This window comes from Aotus nancymaae, unplaced genomic scaffold, assembly GCF_030222135.1.
Source record: "Aotus nancymaae isolate 86718 unplaced genomic scaffold, 86718_ANA_hifiasm-v0.15.2.pri h1tg000014l, whole genome shotgun sequence".
NCBI classification, from domain to species: domain Eukaryota; kingdom Metazoa; phylum Chordata; class Mammalia; order Primates; family Aotidae; genus Aotus; species Aotus nancymaae.
In genome coordinates, this window is record NW_026988425.1 from 34005225 (window position 1) to 34022144 (window position 16920).

The window sequence follows — 16920 nt, forward strand, 5'->3', positions numbered from 1 at the left end:
TCGGGTAGCATGATGTCTCTAGCTTTATTCTTTTTATGTAGAACAGACTTGGCTATGCAGGCTCCCTTTTGTTTCCATATGAAGTTTAAGATTTTTTTTCCAGTTCTGTGAAGAGGGTCATAGGTAGCGTGATGGAGATAGCATTGAGTGTTTAAATTACTTTGGGCAGTATGGCCATTTTCACAATATTGATTCTTCCTAACCATGAGCATGGAATGTTTTTCCATCTGTTGTGTCCTCTCTTATTTCGTTGAGCAGTGGTTTGTAGTTCTCCTTGAAGAGGTCCTTTACGTTCTTTGTTAGTTGTATTCCTGGGTATTTTATTCTCTTTGGAGCAATTGTGAATGGCAGTTCGTTCTTGATTTGGCTCTCTTTAAGTCTGTTATTGGTGTATAGGAATGCTTGTGATTTTTGCACGTTGATTTTGTATCCTGAGACTTTGCTGAAGTTGCTCATCAGTTTCAGGAGATTTTGGGCTGAGACGATGGGGTCTTCTAGATATACAATCATGTCATCTGCAAATAGAGACAATTTGACTGCTTCTTTCCTAATTGAATTCCCTTTATTTCTTTTTCTTGCCTGATTGCTCTAGCTAGAACTTCCAATACTATATTGAATAGGAGTGGTGAGAGAGGGCATCCTTGTCTAGTGGCAGATTTCAAAGGGAATGCTTCCAACTTTTACCCATTCAGTATGATATTGGCTGTAGGTTCGTCGTAAATAGCTTTTATTATTTTGTGATATGTTCTGTCGATACCTAGTTTATTGAGAGTTTTTAGCATAAAGGGCTGTTGAATTTTGTCAAAGGCCTTCTCTGCATCTATTGAGATAATCATGTGGTTTTTGTCTTTGGTTCTGTTTATGTGGTGAATTACGTTTTTAGACTTGTGTATGTTGAACCAGCCTTGCATCCCTGGGATGAAGCCTACTTGATCGTGATGGATAAGCTTTTTGATGTGCTGTTGCAATAGGTTTGCCAGTATTTTATTGAAGATTTTTGCATCTATGTTCATCATAGATATTGGCCTGAAGTTTTGTTTTTTTTGTTGAGTGTCTGCTGGGTTTTGGTATCAGGATGAGGTTGGTCTCATAAAATGATTTGGGAAGGATTCCCTCTTTTTAGATTGTTTGGAATAGTTTCAGAAGGAGTGGTACCAGCTCCTCTTTGTATGTCTGGTAGAATTTGGCTGTGAACCCATCTGGACCTGGGATTTTTTTGGGTGGTAGGCTCTTAATTGCTGCCTCAACTTCAGCCCTTGTTATTGGTGTATTCAGGTTTATGACTTCTTCCTGGTTTAGGCTTGGAAGGGTGCAAGTGTCCAGGAATTTATCCATATATTCCAGGTTTACTGGTTTATGTGCATAGAGTTGTTTGTAGTAATCTCTGATGGTAGTTTGCATATCTGTGGAATCAGTGGTGATATCCCCTTTATCATTTTTTATTGCATCTATTTGATTCTTCTCTCTTTTCTTTTTTATTAATCTGGCTAGCAGTCTATTTTATTGATCTTTTCAAAAAACCAGCTCCTTGATTTATTAAGTGTTTCGAGGTTTTTGGGTCTCTATCTCCTTCAGTTCTGCTCTGATCTTTCTTATTTCTGGTCTTCTGCTAGCTTTTCAGTTTTTTTAACCTTACTCCTCTAGCTCTTTCAATTTTAATGACTGGGTGTCGATTCTAGATCTTTCCTTGCTTCTCATGTGGACATTTATTGCTATAAATTTTCTCCTAGACACTGCTTTAAATGTGTCCCAGAGATTCTGGTACGTTGTATCTTCATTCTCGTTGGTTTCAAAGAACATCTTTATTTCTGCCTTCATTTCATTGTTTACCCAGTCAACATTCAAGAGCCAGTTGTTCAGTTTCCATGAAGTTGTGTGGTTCTGAGTTAGTTTCTTAATCCTGAGTTCTAATTTGATTGCACTGTGGTCTGAGAGACTGTTTGTTATGATTTCCGTTCTTTTGCATTTGCTGAGGAGTGATGTACTTTCAATTATGTGGTCAGTTTTAGAGTAGGTGTGATGTGGTGCTGAGAAGAATGTATATTCTGTGGATCTGGGGTGGAGAGTTCTGTAAATGTCTATTAGGTTTGCTTGGTCCAGATCTGAGTTCAAGTCCTGGATATCCTTGTTAATTTTCCGTCTCATTGATCTGTCTAATATTGACAGTGGAGTGTTAAAGTCTCCCACTACTATTGTGTGGGAGTCTAAATCTCTTTGTAGGTCATTAAGAACTTGCTTTATGTATCTGGGTGCTGTATTAGGTGTGTATATATTTAGGACTGTTAGCTCTTCTTATTGCATTGATCCTTTTACCATTATGTAATGCCCTTTTTTGTCTCTTTTGATCTTTGTTGGTTTAAAGTCTATTTTATCAGAGACTAGGATTGCAACTCCTACTTTTTTTTTTTTTTTTTTTGCTCTCCATTTGCCTGTTAAATCTTCCACCATGCCTTTATTTTGAGCCTGTGCGTATCTTTGCATGTGAGATGGGTTTCCTGAATACAGCACACTGATGGGTTTTGACTTTTTTTTTTTTTTTTTTGAGACGGAGTTTCGCTCTTGTGGCCCAGGCTGGAGTGCAATGGCTTGATCTTGGCTCACCGCAACCTCCACCTCCTGGGTTCAGGCAATTCTCCTGCCTCAGCCTCCTGAGTAGCTGGGATTACAGGCACGTGCCACCATGCCCAGCTAATTTTTTGTATTTTTAGTAGAAACAGGGTTTCACCATGTTGACCAGGATGGTCTCGATCTCTTCACCTCGTGACCCACCCACCTCGGCCTCCCAAAGTGCTGGGATTACAGGCGTGAGCCACCGCGCCCGGCGGGTTTTGACTTTTTATCCAATTTGCCAGTCGGCGTCTTTTGATTGGGGCATTTAGCCCATTAACATTTAAGGTTAATATTCTTATGTGTGAATTTGATCCTGCCATTTTGATGCTAGCTGGTGGTTTTGCCCTTTAGTTGACATAGTCTCTTCATTGTGTCAATGCTCTTTACCATTTGGTATGTTTTTGGAGTGACTGGTACTGGTTGTTCCATTCTATGTTTAGTGCTTCTTTCTGGAGCTCTTGTAAAGCAGGACTGGTGGTGATGAAATCTCTGAGCAATTGATGTTCATAAAGGATTTTATTTCTCCTTTGCTTATGAAGCTTAGTTTGGCTGGCTATGAAATTCTAGATTGCAAGTTATTTTCTTTAAGGATGTTGAATGTTGGTCCCCACTCTCTTCTGACTTGTAGGGTTTCTGCTGAGAGATCCACTGTGAGTCTGATGGGCTTCCCTTTGTGGGTGACTTGACCTTTCTCTCTGGCTGCCCTTAGCATTTTTTCCTTCATTTCAACCCTGGTGAATCTGACAATTATGTGCCTTGGGGTTGCTCTTCTTGAGGAATATCTTTGTGGAGTTCTCTGTATTTCCGGGACTTGAATATTGGCCTGCCTTGCTAGGTTGGGGAATTTCTCCTGGATAATATCCTGAAAAGTGTATTCCACCTTGGATTCATTCTCTCCATCACATTCAGGTACACCTATCAAACATAGATTAGGTCTTTTCACATAATCCCATATTTCTTGGAGGCTTTGTTCATTTCTTTTTACTCTTTTTTCTCTAATCTTGCCTTCTCATTTTATTTCATTGAGTTGATCTTCCATCTCTGATATCCTTTCTTCTGCTTGGTTGATTCGGCTATTGAAACTTGGTTATGCTTTGCAAAGTTCTCATGTTGTGTTTTTCAGCTCCATCAATTTAGTTATATTCTTCTCTGAGCTGTTTATTCTCTTAGCATTTCACCAAACCTTTTTTTAAGCTTCCTAGTTTCTTTGCGTTGGGTTAGAACATGTTCTTTTAGCTCAGAGAAGTTTGTTATTACACGGTTTCTGAAGCCTGGTTTTTAAGTTCTTCAGACTCATTCTTCATCCAGCTTTGTTCCCTTGCTGGTGAGGAGTTGTGATCCCTTGGAGGAGAAGAGACGTTCTGGTTTTGGGTGTTTTCATCCTTTTTGCACTGGTTTCTTCCCATCTTTGTGGATTTATCTACCTGTGGTCTTTGTAGTTGGTGACTTTCAGATGGGGTCTCTGAGTGGACGTCCTTTTTGTTAATGATGAAGTTATTTCTTTCTGATTTTTAGTTTTCCTTCTAACAGTTAGGCCCCTCTGCTGTAGGACTGCTGGAGGTCCACTCCAGACCCTGCTTGCCTGGGGATCATCTGCAGTGGCTGCAGAACAGTAAGGGTTGCTGCCAGTTTTTTCTTCTGTTATCTTTGTCCCAGAAGGATACTCGCCAGACGTCAGCTTGAGCTGTCCTTTATGAGGTGTCTCTTTGGATATACAGGGGTCGGGGAGCTGCTTGAGGAGAGAGTGTGTTCCTTATAGGAGCTCAAGTGCTGAGCTATGAGCTTCATTGTTCCATTCAGAGTTGCTGGGCAGGTACGTTTAAGTCTGCTGCAGTGGAACTCATAACCGCCTTTTTTTCCCAGGTCCTCTGTCCTTGGAAGGTGGGGCTTTATTTATAAGTTCCTGACATGCTGCTGCCTTTTTTCAGGGATGCCGTGTCCAGCAAGGAGGTAGCCTAGTCACAGTCTGCCAGCAGAGGTGTTGCTGAGCTTCCATGGGCTCTGCCCAGCTGCTGTGTGAACTTCCTTGCAGTTTTGTTTATAGAGGTATAGTAAGAACTGCCTCAGTAAGGGCAGTCTGCCTCAGTAATGGCAGACTGTCTCTGTAATGGCAGACTGCCTCGGTAATGGCCAATGCCCTTCCCCCCACAGAGCCGTGTTTGCTGTGAAACTCTCAATCCAAAGCATTTCAGATTGCTGGTCTTTGTGGGGGGATGGGACCCACTGAGCCAGATCACCTGGCTCCCTGTTTCAGTCCCCTTTTTTTTAGTTGAATGGGTGACTCTGTCTCCCAGGCGTTTCAGGTGCCAGTTGAAACAGTGCCCATATTTGTGTGAGTTTTTATGTGGAGACCCACTGTGCTGGCTGAAACAGCCGTGCTGGAGACTCATGGTGCTTTTCCACCTGGGAATCTCCTGGTCTGTGGGCAGTAAAAATTCATTTGGAAATGTGGTGATCACTCACCCTCTGTGTTGTTCTCACTGGGAACTGCACGGGAACTGCACTCCAGAGCTGTTCCTGTTCAGTTATGTTGGATCATCCAACTGTGATTTTTTAAAAAAATATATTGAAAGAGCTCTTTCATACTTGAAAAGGTTGGAAAAACATTTGTCTAGAGCAGTGGTATCCAAACTCAAGAGGCAGCTCCTTTATCACTAAAAGAAACTTGAGCAAACAATTACTCTTTATACATGTATTTTAAATAGACTGTGTACAACACTATTGATGTTATGTAATTTTATAAATAGTAATAAAAATAGAAAAAGGCTTCAGATAAAAAAAAAATAGAAACGTTTTGATTTCCTCCCCACACTCTTATGGCATCTTGCATACCTGTAAGAGTTCATGCACTCCACTTTGGAGATCAGAGTGGATTCTGGGAAGGTGAAAGAAGTGATTTTCCCCTTTAGGGCTTAAAATATAATAAACTGTTTTAAATTAAGATCCTCGTTTAGTTTACTTAAGCATCATTAGGCTCAGCTTTTCCATCAGAAGGCCCACAATGTGGGGCCTAGTTATCTCAAAGCAAGGAACTGTATGATTAATTAGCTGCTGAGCTGACAGGGAAAGTATTCCTCCTGGGAATTGCACAACCAGCATGGGATACTTTGGCAGGGAGGACGCAGGCTTGCAAAGCCTCAGGGACTGCCTCAGAACAACTTTCTTGAGTGGTAGTTGTTTTATTTGCCATTCACAAACCCAGAAGGAGTGTCTGCCGATTTGGGGTGGTTTTCAGTAGCTCCTCCAGTTTCACCTTTCTTCTTCCTAAGAACTGTCTGAATTTGGTTTTCACAGCCCTTAATCACACACTCCCTACGGCCCACCTACTTGTGGAAAATGACCTGTTTGATCAAAACAATCTCTCAATTTTCGACTTTATTTTCTTGGTCTAAAGTGGCAATCTCGGCTTCCAGTATCTGAAGCAGAGTTTTCTGTGAGCTAAGTAGTGATGCTGCCTTCTTCCTCAAGACCTGTGAAGACTCCCTGTTACCTCACAGATCAAATTCAACCTCCTCATCTTGGCATCTGCTATGGTCCAGTGCTGCCAATGTGATAGCATCAAGAGGTGGGGCCTTTCAGAGGTGATTAGGCTGTGAGGGCTCCTCCCTCATCAATGGGATTAAGGCCCTTACAAAAGCGGCTTTTTGTGGTATATGGACCTCATTCTCTTCCACTTTTCGTCATATGTGGGACACGGCAAGAGGTCCTTCGCAAGAAGCTGGTGTCTTCATCTTACACTTTTCAGCCTCCAGAACTGTGAGAAATTTCTGTTCTTTATTACCTGGTCTCAGGTGTTCTGTTATAACAGCACATACAAATTAAGACATCATCCAAGACTTTTTACATATTCAGTGCATAGCTTATATGTTTTTCAATTCAGAGTGTCCCTTCAGTCATCTTTCTTCCTTCCCTAGCAATCCTATATCCACCCAACTTCATCCACCAGTGTAGTACACACACATACACACACTTGCTTTTTCTGTCTTCATGGCCTCAAGCTATTTAATCCAAGTGGAAATCCCTCCTTGTGTCAGTCAAAAATCCTATCCACTCTTGAAAAACAAGATGAGTCCTATTTCTTCTTTAAAGATTTCACTCTATGTTTCTTCAAATATGGTCCTCATGCAACCTTGCATTATTACCAAGATTAGTTCTTACAAATGAGAATCATTGGTTACCACCTGAAACATGGTTTCTTGTTGTAAATGTATATTCTTGGTTCTTACCCCAGAACTTGTGAGCTGTGACTACTGGAAGTGCGGTACAGGAATCTGCATTTTAACAGGGTGCTTATAATGCACAGTGCAATTTGAAGGTCACTCTTAACTTAGGACACAGCCCTCTCTTTCACCAAAGTCCATTTTTCTCTTCAGTTGAGACCTATAGAACTGATATTTCTGAGTGTTCTGCAGAGACTTCTTGACTCTGGATCACCTTTATTTATTTTTATTTTTGCAGTTTTTAATGAAAGGTATATATAGGGGTGCTTTCCCCCGCCTCTTCTCAAATGTTTCTTTCTTATATCTACCATTTTCCATTCCCGCTAAATAAGATTTGGCTTTCCACTCAAGCATCTTTTTTCTTTTCCAGTTTTAGCCTAGTGATAACTGCCTTGGTGGGGTCAATGCCCACATGGATAGTTGTGCCATTAGCCTTTTCCCACTGCACCCTGTCAGTATTGATGCCATATTTCTTCTGGTAAACGTGGATAACTGTGCCAGTTTACTGACCTTTATAGTGTCCTTGCACCATCTGAACTTCATCATCCTTTTGATGGGGCATGGATCAAGCATTGTACTTTTGTCTCAGCTCTTTGGAAAGAGGGGAAGACAATCTTCTTGTGAATTTGAGAAGGTGCATTTGAAATTGTTTTTATGGTTCTTGCTTTGGTCAGAAGTCACAAAAGGATTGAACTTCATTCTGACCACTGCTGCTTAGACGATGGCTGCAAAAGGGAAAAGGAACCTGGGTCACCTTTAGAACTCTCCCAGGGAAGGCCTTGTTCCCTTTCATTGCTGTAACTCATTCAGGAGGTCCTTAGAACATGGTTCTAGATTCCTGGACCCCACCCAGGGGCCCAGGAATCTAGAGCTTAGTTCTAAGGACCCAAGAACTTGTTCCCTTTCATTGCCGTAACTCATTCAGGAGGTGCACTTAGAACACATCAGGGCTGCAGGTATCAAAGACAAACTTTTAAATGTATCCTTATTGCCATTGACTTGTACCTATTCAGTGAACTAGGCTTCAGGAGCCAAAGGCAACTTGCTGAGCAGGACTGGGGCAGGGGGTATGAAGTGAGGATTTGGGGCATGGTGGCCCACTTGGCAGGGGTGAATATGTTTACCAGTCCCTAGGTGCCTACATAGAGAGGACTGAAAGTGAACCCTACCCGTTGTTTTCAGTCTTCCCAGGTCTACCTCTGTTGACTGAACAAATAGCAGTTCATTTAAGTGCCCAGGAATACCAGCCTTTAGTTAGAAAACAGGGGGAAAAAGAAATGAGATGTGGCTGGAAAGGGGGCTGCCCCTTCACCCTTCATGCAATGCATATTTGAGGGGAATCTGGTGCTAAATCACTAGATGACCTGCCTCTGGCTTAGGGTTTTATATGTAGCAGAGCAGCTCTCTCACCGCAATCTATCGAAACTCAGCCCTTGACACAAGGGTTTGTATTTTTTAATCTAAAAAATCAAACAAACAAAAAAAGGAAAAGGAAAAGGAAAGAAAACAAGGGGAAAAACCCCACCAGTTCTGTCTAGCTGGGGTCTGGCCTTGCCTTTGTCTTCTTAGTTTGGGACCTCACTGCATATAGCAATTGCATTCTTTTTATGGGTGTTGTGTGACCAATTAGTATCATCAGATTCATCTTAGATTGAAAAAAAAATCCCCAGATGGAAGTAATTGCATTCATAAGCCCTTGTATTTATAGAATGCCTTTTATGAAAGCTCAATGCACAGCACTCTATGGCATAACCTCCTTTGTTCCTGGACTCTCTCTATGTGTTTGGTAAGGGCAGCTTCTGTAATTATTATTGTTGTTCAACAATTGGAGGATGGAGAAGCTTTGTGGGTTGAAAAGGTCACGTGGCATTCGTGGCAGAATCAGGAATAGGATACTTACCTTCAATTCCTGTCTCTATCTTGAGTTCCAAACTGAGTTCTGAAAGTTAATGTTGAGAGGGCTAAATAAGAACCACGTGTGGTACAGATTAAAATGAGAGATTCCTGGACCCCTCTTCTCTAGAGATTCCCCACTTAGTAGGTCTTGGGTGGGGCCCAGGAATCTATATTCTTTACAAGCATTTCAGGTAATTCTAATTCACAGTCAAATTTAGGAACCAATACTATAGACCATATGACAACCGCACTGCCCACTTTATCCCCTCCCAGGAATGTTTTTGACTGAAGCATGCCTTTTTAATGTCTGTCTTCTTGCTACCCACCCTTTAACTCCCCTAGGCCTCCCATTTCAGGCCAAGAAACATGCTGCATCCGCTAAGAATACACTGTTGACCTGGAAGGCAAATACGACCTCAGATAAGGAGAAAGAGGAAATCCTGGAAGCTCTGGTCATGCTGTACTACACTCTGGGGGTGGCCTGGCTCCTGCAGAACCGATATCCTTCCCTTCCCAGTTGAATTTAGTGTTTGGGGCCACAGGTCACACATGCCAGATGGGTCATTTCATACAGGAGGGTGGGAGATGGGACCAAGCCCTTATAGATCTATTCCAACATCCAGGCCCTCCACAACCCTCTCCTCTCCATCATAAAGGGTATGTATTCTCTTCCTGTGTCTGTTCATATAAGCTCTGTATTGAGCCATGGAAGGGGTTTCATTAGCGACACGTCACCTAGCCAGTCGAAGATTTTCTGAGTCTGTTCTGCTCTTCATTGAGCACGCAAGAAAATCAATATTAGCAATGAGGATGAGGATGTGGTGGTGGTGTAGGGATGGAGAGAATGGGTGGTAATTTAAAGTACATTTTGGCAAAGTAGGCCACACATTTTAATCCCCTGGGGAGCTTTAAGAATTTCTGCTATCTGTTCCTACCCCAAAGGTTTTGACTGAGTAGCTCTGAGGCACATCTGTTCATTGAAATTTTTTAAAGCCCTCCAGTGATTATAAGGTGCAGCCCAAAACCACTGATTAAGCTGACTCTTGATCATTTCAGTTTTTTGAAATGCTCTTGGGGATACTGCCCATGAGGCTGGAGGCCAAGCAAAGTAGACAAAACAAGTAGTTCTCCAAATCCCCAGAGGGGGACTGTTATAGGTGCCTTTCCTCAGAACTTGGGATTTTGATAACCTTTTGTACCATCTCCACTGGAAAGATGTTAAGGGCATTTGATGCTCACAAATCACCATGAGCACCCTGTGCCCATGTGTTCCCAGTCTCCTCTCTTCACATCCCCCTCCCTACTTTTTTGGTCCTAATGCTCAACTTGTAAAATCTGATATGTGGCCGCCTTCTGTAATACCCTTAGCAGGGGACTATTGAAAATGTGGGAAATAGAAGAATGTTTGGGAATTAAGGGGGTTTTTGCTTTTCTGCTGTTTGCTTCTGGCCAAAAACCTGCTTTGCTTGGACTTTCTAAATGATCCAGAAAGTTCCTTTCAGCATAATTAGTTCCTCTCTTTTACCATTCACAGGAACTGGCTTGGGAAGAATGAATAACTATTGTCATGCAGTAGATGCCTCTAAAGGAAATTGAGTGTAATTTACAGTTTCCGTTCATTCCTGCAAACAGTCCCTACCTACTCTAGTCTTGGATTCAGGCAACCACCGCAGGAAACCCAAGCCCCTGTACCTTTTCTAAAGCATTCTTCCTTCCTAACAACATAATACATGGAAAATAGAGAACATAGTTAAGTACCCATTTTTAATATTGCTTCATTTTTCCAAGAGCCCCTTTTGTTTCCTTATCACCCGCTCCTGTGCAGTGGCAGTTAGTTTGAGTGCTTGGCATTTTCCTTGACTATTTCACTGGCAGAGAAGCCTATTTCAACCTGCAGAAGGCAGAGAGAAACATGAAGGAGCTGAAAGAATTATATAAAGGAGGTGTTTGTGAATTAAAAGTCTCTGAGAAAGACCTAACACTTGCTTTGGGCAGGTAAGATCTGGACTTGGAGAAGCTGAGGCTTTTATGAATGAGTCCTGGAATTACGTGATATAAGGGAGAAAAATATTTAGAGCAAAAAAACCCCAGAAACTCAAATAATAATAAAAAAAGGCTCATATTTACCAAACACCTACACTGTACTTTTTGTGTACTGTCCCATTTAATCCTCACAACAACCATTGAGGTAGTTGGTATGATTATTATTTTATTGAAGGGGGGTCAAGGAGACTGAAGCCGAGGTTAAACAAATTGCCCAAGACAGCATAGCTTGTAAGTGTTGGATCCATGATCTGGACTCATTAACTCTTAGTATTCCTTATAAATGCCTCTCACTCTAAGATTATGCTTTTCTCTGAATTGCCACCTATTTTTGTCACTACATGTGACATTTTAGATGAAGGAACACGTAATGAAGACAATTAACTGGAAGCTGTGAAAGCTACACACAGCATGTACATTTTTAAGGAAAGTTCTGTTCCATATGAAAACAAAGTTCATGGCATTTGTTTAAGCCAGACAAGATTTAACTGTCTTGCTGTTGAGTTAGGGATCCTCTGAGAATCAGAATATTTAGAAATGAATGTGGGCCCATCAGATTATTAGAAGAAAAGGAATAAAGAATTTACTGTTCCCTAGATTTTTCAAATATCTCTACATCCTTGAAAGCAATCTGTTTCCAAAACTGTAAGTACTTGGCATGGTACGGTATATGACTGAATGGTAAGTAAATGAAATACATGCGTCGTGTCTGCCTCCTCTAAACAACCATGAATCTAGAAGTCAAATGGGAAATGGGGAGATGTTGGAATGTCCAGAACTAAATCAAACTATGACTTAAGTCCATAGGGCCATAAATTAGAGTCTGGTGAATGTCTACTCCTGTCACATAGGGACTAAAGTTTCTTCTGCCTTATGTGAAAGATAGTCTTATTCCTTTTTCAGAAAAACTCTGGTGCTCATTTTATTCATCCATTCTCCAGTATTTATTGAGTACCTTTTTTATGCATATCTGTTCTAAGCGTTGGAGTGCCTGCTAAGTATAACTACATACTAGACACTGTTCTAAGTGCTTTACATAATTTATTTCACTCAGTCATCACCACAGCCGATACGGATATGTATTTCTATTATTTTCATTCTATAGCTTTTCACTCTGTCATTCAGGCTGGAGTGCAGGGTGCAGTCAGAACTCACTGAAACCTTGAACTCCTGGATTCAACCTCCTCAGTAGCAGAGACTATAGGCAGACACCACCACACCTGACTCACACATACATTTTTAGTTCAACTTAGGAATTCAAAGATTGGAGTGAGGAAGAAGGAATATTGATTGTATATCTGCTATATGTTAGATGATTTTACACTTAATATTATTCTTCACAGCAGCCTTGCAATATAGATATACTCAATTGCTTTATTTAGAAGGAAATATAGGATAGGCTTGTAGAGTGTGATAAAGCTGATAACTACTAGAACCAGCTTTGAACTATCCATGTTCTCATTTTGCCTTGCTGCCTCTGGAAAAATAAACCTCAAAGAGATACTGTTTTATCTTCATTTAAAAAAATTGTATTTCCAACTTTGTTGTGGAAAATTTGAAAATATAGACAGGTATGAAGAATAAAAAAGCCAATTGTGATTCCACCACACAGACATAACTGCTATGAACATTTTGGACAGATATATATGGATATCAATAACTATATCATTATGTGGATCACATTTGAAGTACAGTTTTATATCTTTTTCCTTTTAGCATATTTTTAATATCTCCCCATATCTGTCTAAAAAGAAAACATGACTTTTAATGTCTCTGAAGTATTTTATTGTATGGTATACTATAATTTATGGAATATTTACTTTTTTTTTTCCTATCCTTTCTCATTTTTAGCTGAGGAGGAATAGGCCAAATTAAATTGAACAAAACAAAGCAAAAACTTTCTTTGGCCTGAAAGAGAGGGAACCAGAGGTAATAAAATTTTATTTTGATTTTAGAAAGTCTATGTTTATGGGTAAATTATCCCATCTTGTGAATTCCTGGAAGCCATTTTTTCCATTTGCTTTTTTAAAAAATTAGACAATAGCACAACATAGTAATGGGTTTAATGAGTGGTCATCAGTGGAATCTGATGGGTAAAATGCAGGATAATTGGAGTTTATTTACAGCAAGGCTGGAGTTTTGAGCCAGCTACAAAGATGATGGGCTTGTGAAGGCCAAATTCTTTAATTCTTGGAATCATTTCCTTTTGTGTCTGCAAAGTAAGTGGCCTCTCAGTGACTTTCTACTTTAATCCCTTTTCTTGCAGAGCCTCCTTGGCCATCCACAGGCTGAACCTAGCTCTGGCATACTTTGAAAAGGCAATTGGCGATGTGATTGCTGCCAAGAGTGATAGGACATCAGATCTGATCAGCCTGTATGAGGAAACTGCTCAGATCGAGCAGCTGAGGAAGAACCACAACCAGGCCATCCAGTACTTGCAGCAGGTCGGTGGGTTGGCTGGAGCCCAGGCTAGGTCACCTTGTTTGGCCCCAGGCCTGGTTCTCAGGGGCAGGGAACCATGGGCTTCTCAGAAGAACAAGGGGTATAATTGATTCTATTTTAACCCTGACTTTCCTCCAGATCCACCTAAGAGCCCTTGATCAAACCTTAAATGACCAGGGCGGAGAACACTGACTCAGGTGGGTGAAAGTGCTGTGTCATTTGATATGCAGACAGCACTTCCCCGTCCCAGGTACCCACTCTCATCTCTGTTGGTGCCAGGAAAAGAAGCAAAGTGTGAGTCTCCTCCAAGGAAAAAAGACAGAGGGGCAGCCGAACTTAAATCTTCAGCAAAAACAAAGGACCTTTTAAATGAAAATCATGGTATTGTAGGGTAATGCTGTCATTTATACTTTAAACCAGTCTAGTTGATTGTATTTCCAAACCTAAGGTTAAACTAACAAAAGGGTGTTTCACTTGGAGGTAACTAACTTGGCAAATGCCCAGGGGAAAACAAAATAAAACATAGGAAGGAATGTTGAGTCTATCATATGGTAACAGTTTAGGGTACTTTTATGTATCATGTACTTGAAGCTGCTAAATTCACCTTTTCTCTCTTCCAAAGGAGAATGCTGCCTGTGGCTTCAAGTATCTCCCACAGTGACAAACAGATCAAAATACCAGATATCCTGTATCATAGAAAAGGTGCAATGCAATCTAACAGTATACATGAAAACACATTCTGAAGAAAAGGCATTGCAAACAATCTGACAATCCACGATTATAAACATCACACAGTGGAGAGATGTTAGAGAATGCTACTCTGAAGGCAGGGAGTCCACTGCTTACAGAGAAAGCCAGTCTGGTTTTTGTATTCCAGACTTTCTTAAAGCAGTGGTCAGATCAGAATGAATAAAACAATAAATATCAGTGTTTCCCAAAAGATAAGAGCTAAAATTCATGGAATGCTTTTTCTAAGTGCCCTAGAGGATATATTGATTCACTTCATCTGTGCAAAGCTCTATAAAGTAAATACCATTATTGTTTTATCTCATTTTAAGGATGAGAAAACAGAAGCACAAAGAGTTATAGCTAACTCAGCTGACATTGTACAGCTAACAAATAGTAAAGCAGGGATTTGAACTCCAAATTTGACCCTACAGCCTGTACTTACAACAACTCTGCTCTGTGTCTTGGCTCCAAAGTCTTCTGTGATAATCCCTTCAGCTCTTTGAAAAACCTCACAGTATTTGGCCTGTGAAATATTAAGCACATGTGGTTCTTTTGTTGCTGGTGGATGTGGACTCAAATGTTTCTTTCTCTTTTCTGAGTGTTGCTCCTTCCATTTTAGCACAAATAATATAAAATCTAACACTTTTTTAGTGCTTACTATATGCTGGATGGTTTTCTAACCACTTTACATTTATTAATTTATTTAATGTTTACAACAACTTTTTGTGGCAAATACGATTCTCATTATCCGTGATTTACATTTCCAAGACTGGCTTCAAGTAAATCACGGATAATGAGAATCGTATTTGCCACAAAAAGTTGTTGAAACATTAAATTAATAAATATAAAGTGGTTAGAAAACCACCCAGCATATACCATCTCACTTAATCTTTCCCAAACCCTAATCAGTGGCAATTATATATTCCTTCTACAAAGGAAAGTGAAATTACTTGCTCAAGACTCAGAGCTAGGAAGTGGCAGAGCTGGGACTCAAACTCACTTCTCATCTGAATCTACAGTGAACACTCTCATTTGGTTGCTTACCTTGTCATGACTTTCTTTATTCCAGGCTCATTCTATCTGTGTTTCTTTGTTCACTGAAGTCAGCCCCAAAACTGCAGAAACGAGTGCGTTACTGGCCAAAGCTTATGCCATGTCTGGAGAGGCCCAGCACAGGTAGGTAAAAGAGATAGCCTTGAAGTTATCATTTTTCAGTCACATGAGGAAAGCACATTGGCATATTCAGCTATTTATCCCTGTAATGGAAAGATTAGGCTGGTCACAGTCTCATACAAAATCAATTACACATTAATTTAGACCTGATACTATATCCTCACATTTGTTAGAATGTCAGAAACAAATAAATCACCTGATTTCTATATCCTTTATTTATTTTGAATCTCAGCAAGATTCGCCTTCCTAACTAGTAGAGATCACACACACTATGAATGTGGCCTGTGCAGTATTAGTTGATGAGAAAATTCAGTGATAAATGGCTCCCAGTCTCCTCCTCCACTTTCAGTCTCCTTGACTCTTTTACTCTGGCTTATAAGAGAGAATGTTTGTTAGCAGAATTTTCTTGACCCATGTTACTACAGATTCCAGAGAAAACCAACTGATTAATTTATGCTTCAACAATAGTTCTTTGTCTGGCAAGGTCATCTTTTTGAAAGTGGGTGGCTTTGGGAGAGGCACAAATGAACCAGCGAGGGAGGACAATGTATCATTCTCTGCTGGCTTGATCAGATTAATGGACACTGATGTATTCAATGGCCTGTCAGGAGGAATTTAGGCTCCATGAAGAATGTAACTTGATCATTTAAAAAAATGTCTATTTTCTCTGCTTATAAATGTAACCTTTTTGTGTATGTTATTTTCCAGTTAGGGAGAAGGATAGAATTATAGAGAAAGCTTTGCATCCTACTTTTTTCAATGCTTGTATTCCCCATGTCATTAAATAAACATTTTTTTCAATTTGCAGAAGTTTTGATCTTTTAATTACTTTCTTAAGCATAAATATCCATTGAAGACTTCCTGATTCTTTGTTTTTCAGCTAATCATTTTTCTCCTTTTAAGATTTCCTCTTCTATATTCACAGTATATATCTCCACATATACTTGAGCTTTTTAAAAGTAGTCTTGTGGTCATAAGAAATTTAATCTGTGAATATATACAAATTTTAGCTTTTCTTTTAAATGTTTATGTTTATAGAGTTGAGAGATTTCAAGGCCGCCTTATTCTTTTCTTATATACTAATTTTTAATTTTAAAAATATAGAGTTTTTTATTATCTCATTCACTAAATTAAATTTCAGATGGATTAACATTTTATGCATCAAAACTAAAAATGTAAATTAACTAGAAGAAAATATAGTACTTGAATAAAAATGCTAAAATATTTTTAAAAATTGGAGGAAAGAACTTTTCTAAGCACACAAGGACACACCATCAAAGAATAGTTTGACAGATTTAATTATAAAAATGTCTAACATTTTTATTTGTCACAAAGTACCATAAGTAAAATTAGAAACAATGTAGTCAAGATGAACAGATAACCTGGATAGACCCATAACTATTTCTTTTTAATGAATTTGTAGTTAATCTTTTAAGAAAGAAATCTCCAGGCCCAGATGATTTCACCAGGGAATTCTAACATCTAAAGAAGGACTAATACCAATTCTACATAATCTCTCTCAGAAAATAGAAGAGGAGAAAACACTTGCTAATTTTATGAGGCCAGCACAACCTGATATCAAAACTCCGCAAAAACATTACAAGGAAAAAAAAAGACAACTACAGATCAAGACCTTTCATGTACGTAGTTTAAAAAAGCAACAAAATATATAGCAGTGTATAAATAACATACCATGGTCAAATGATGTCCAGCGTGTTTAGGGTGGTATGGTCACAGACTACCGTGATCAAGTGAAGTTTTTATTGAGGATGTTACACTGGTTTAATATTCAAATCTCAGTCAGTGT

General features: G+C 39.7%; 1 protein-coding gene across 1 annotated transcript in view; it reads left to right on the forward strand.

The window, feature by feature from the left end:
* The window catches only part of TTC23L (tetratricopeptide repeat domain 23 like), a 58299-nt gene that overhangs the window by 20102 nt on the left and 21277 nt on the right, over nucleotides 1–16920 (forward strand). The window contains exons 4-7 of the mRNA XM_064375919.1: nucleotides 9082–9225; nucleotides 10596–10721; nucleotides 13036–13213; nucleotides 15010–15116. Of these exons, the coding sequence (XP_064231989.1) occupies nucleotides 9082–9225; nucleotides 10596–10721; nucleotides 13036–13213; nucleotides 15010–15116 (555 nt within the window). The remainder of the gene's footprint in view (nucleotides 1–9081; nucleotides 9226–10595; nucleotides 10722–13035; nucleotides 13214–15009; nucleotides 15117–16920) is intronic.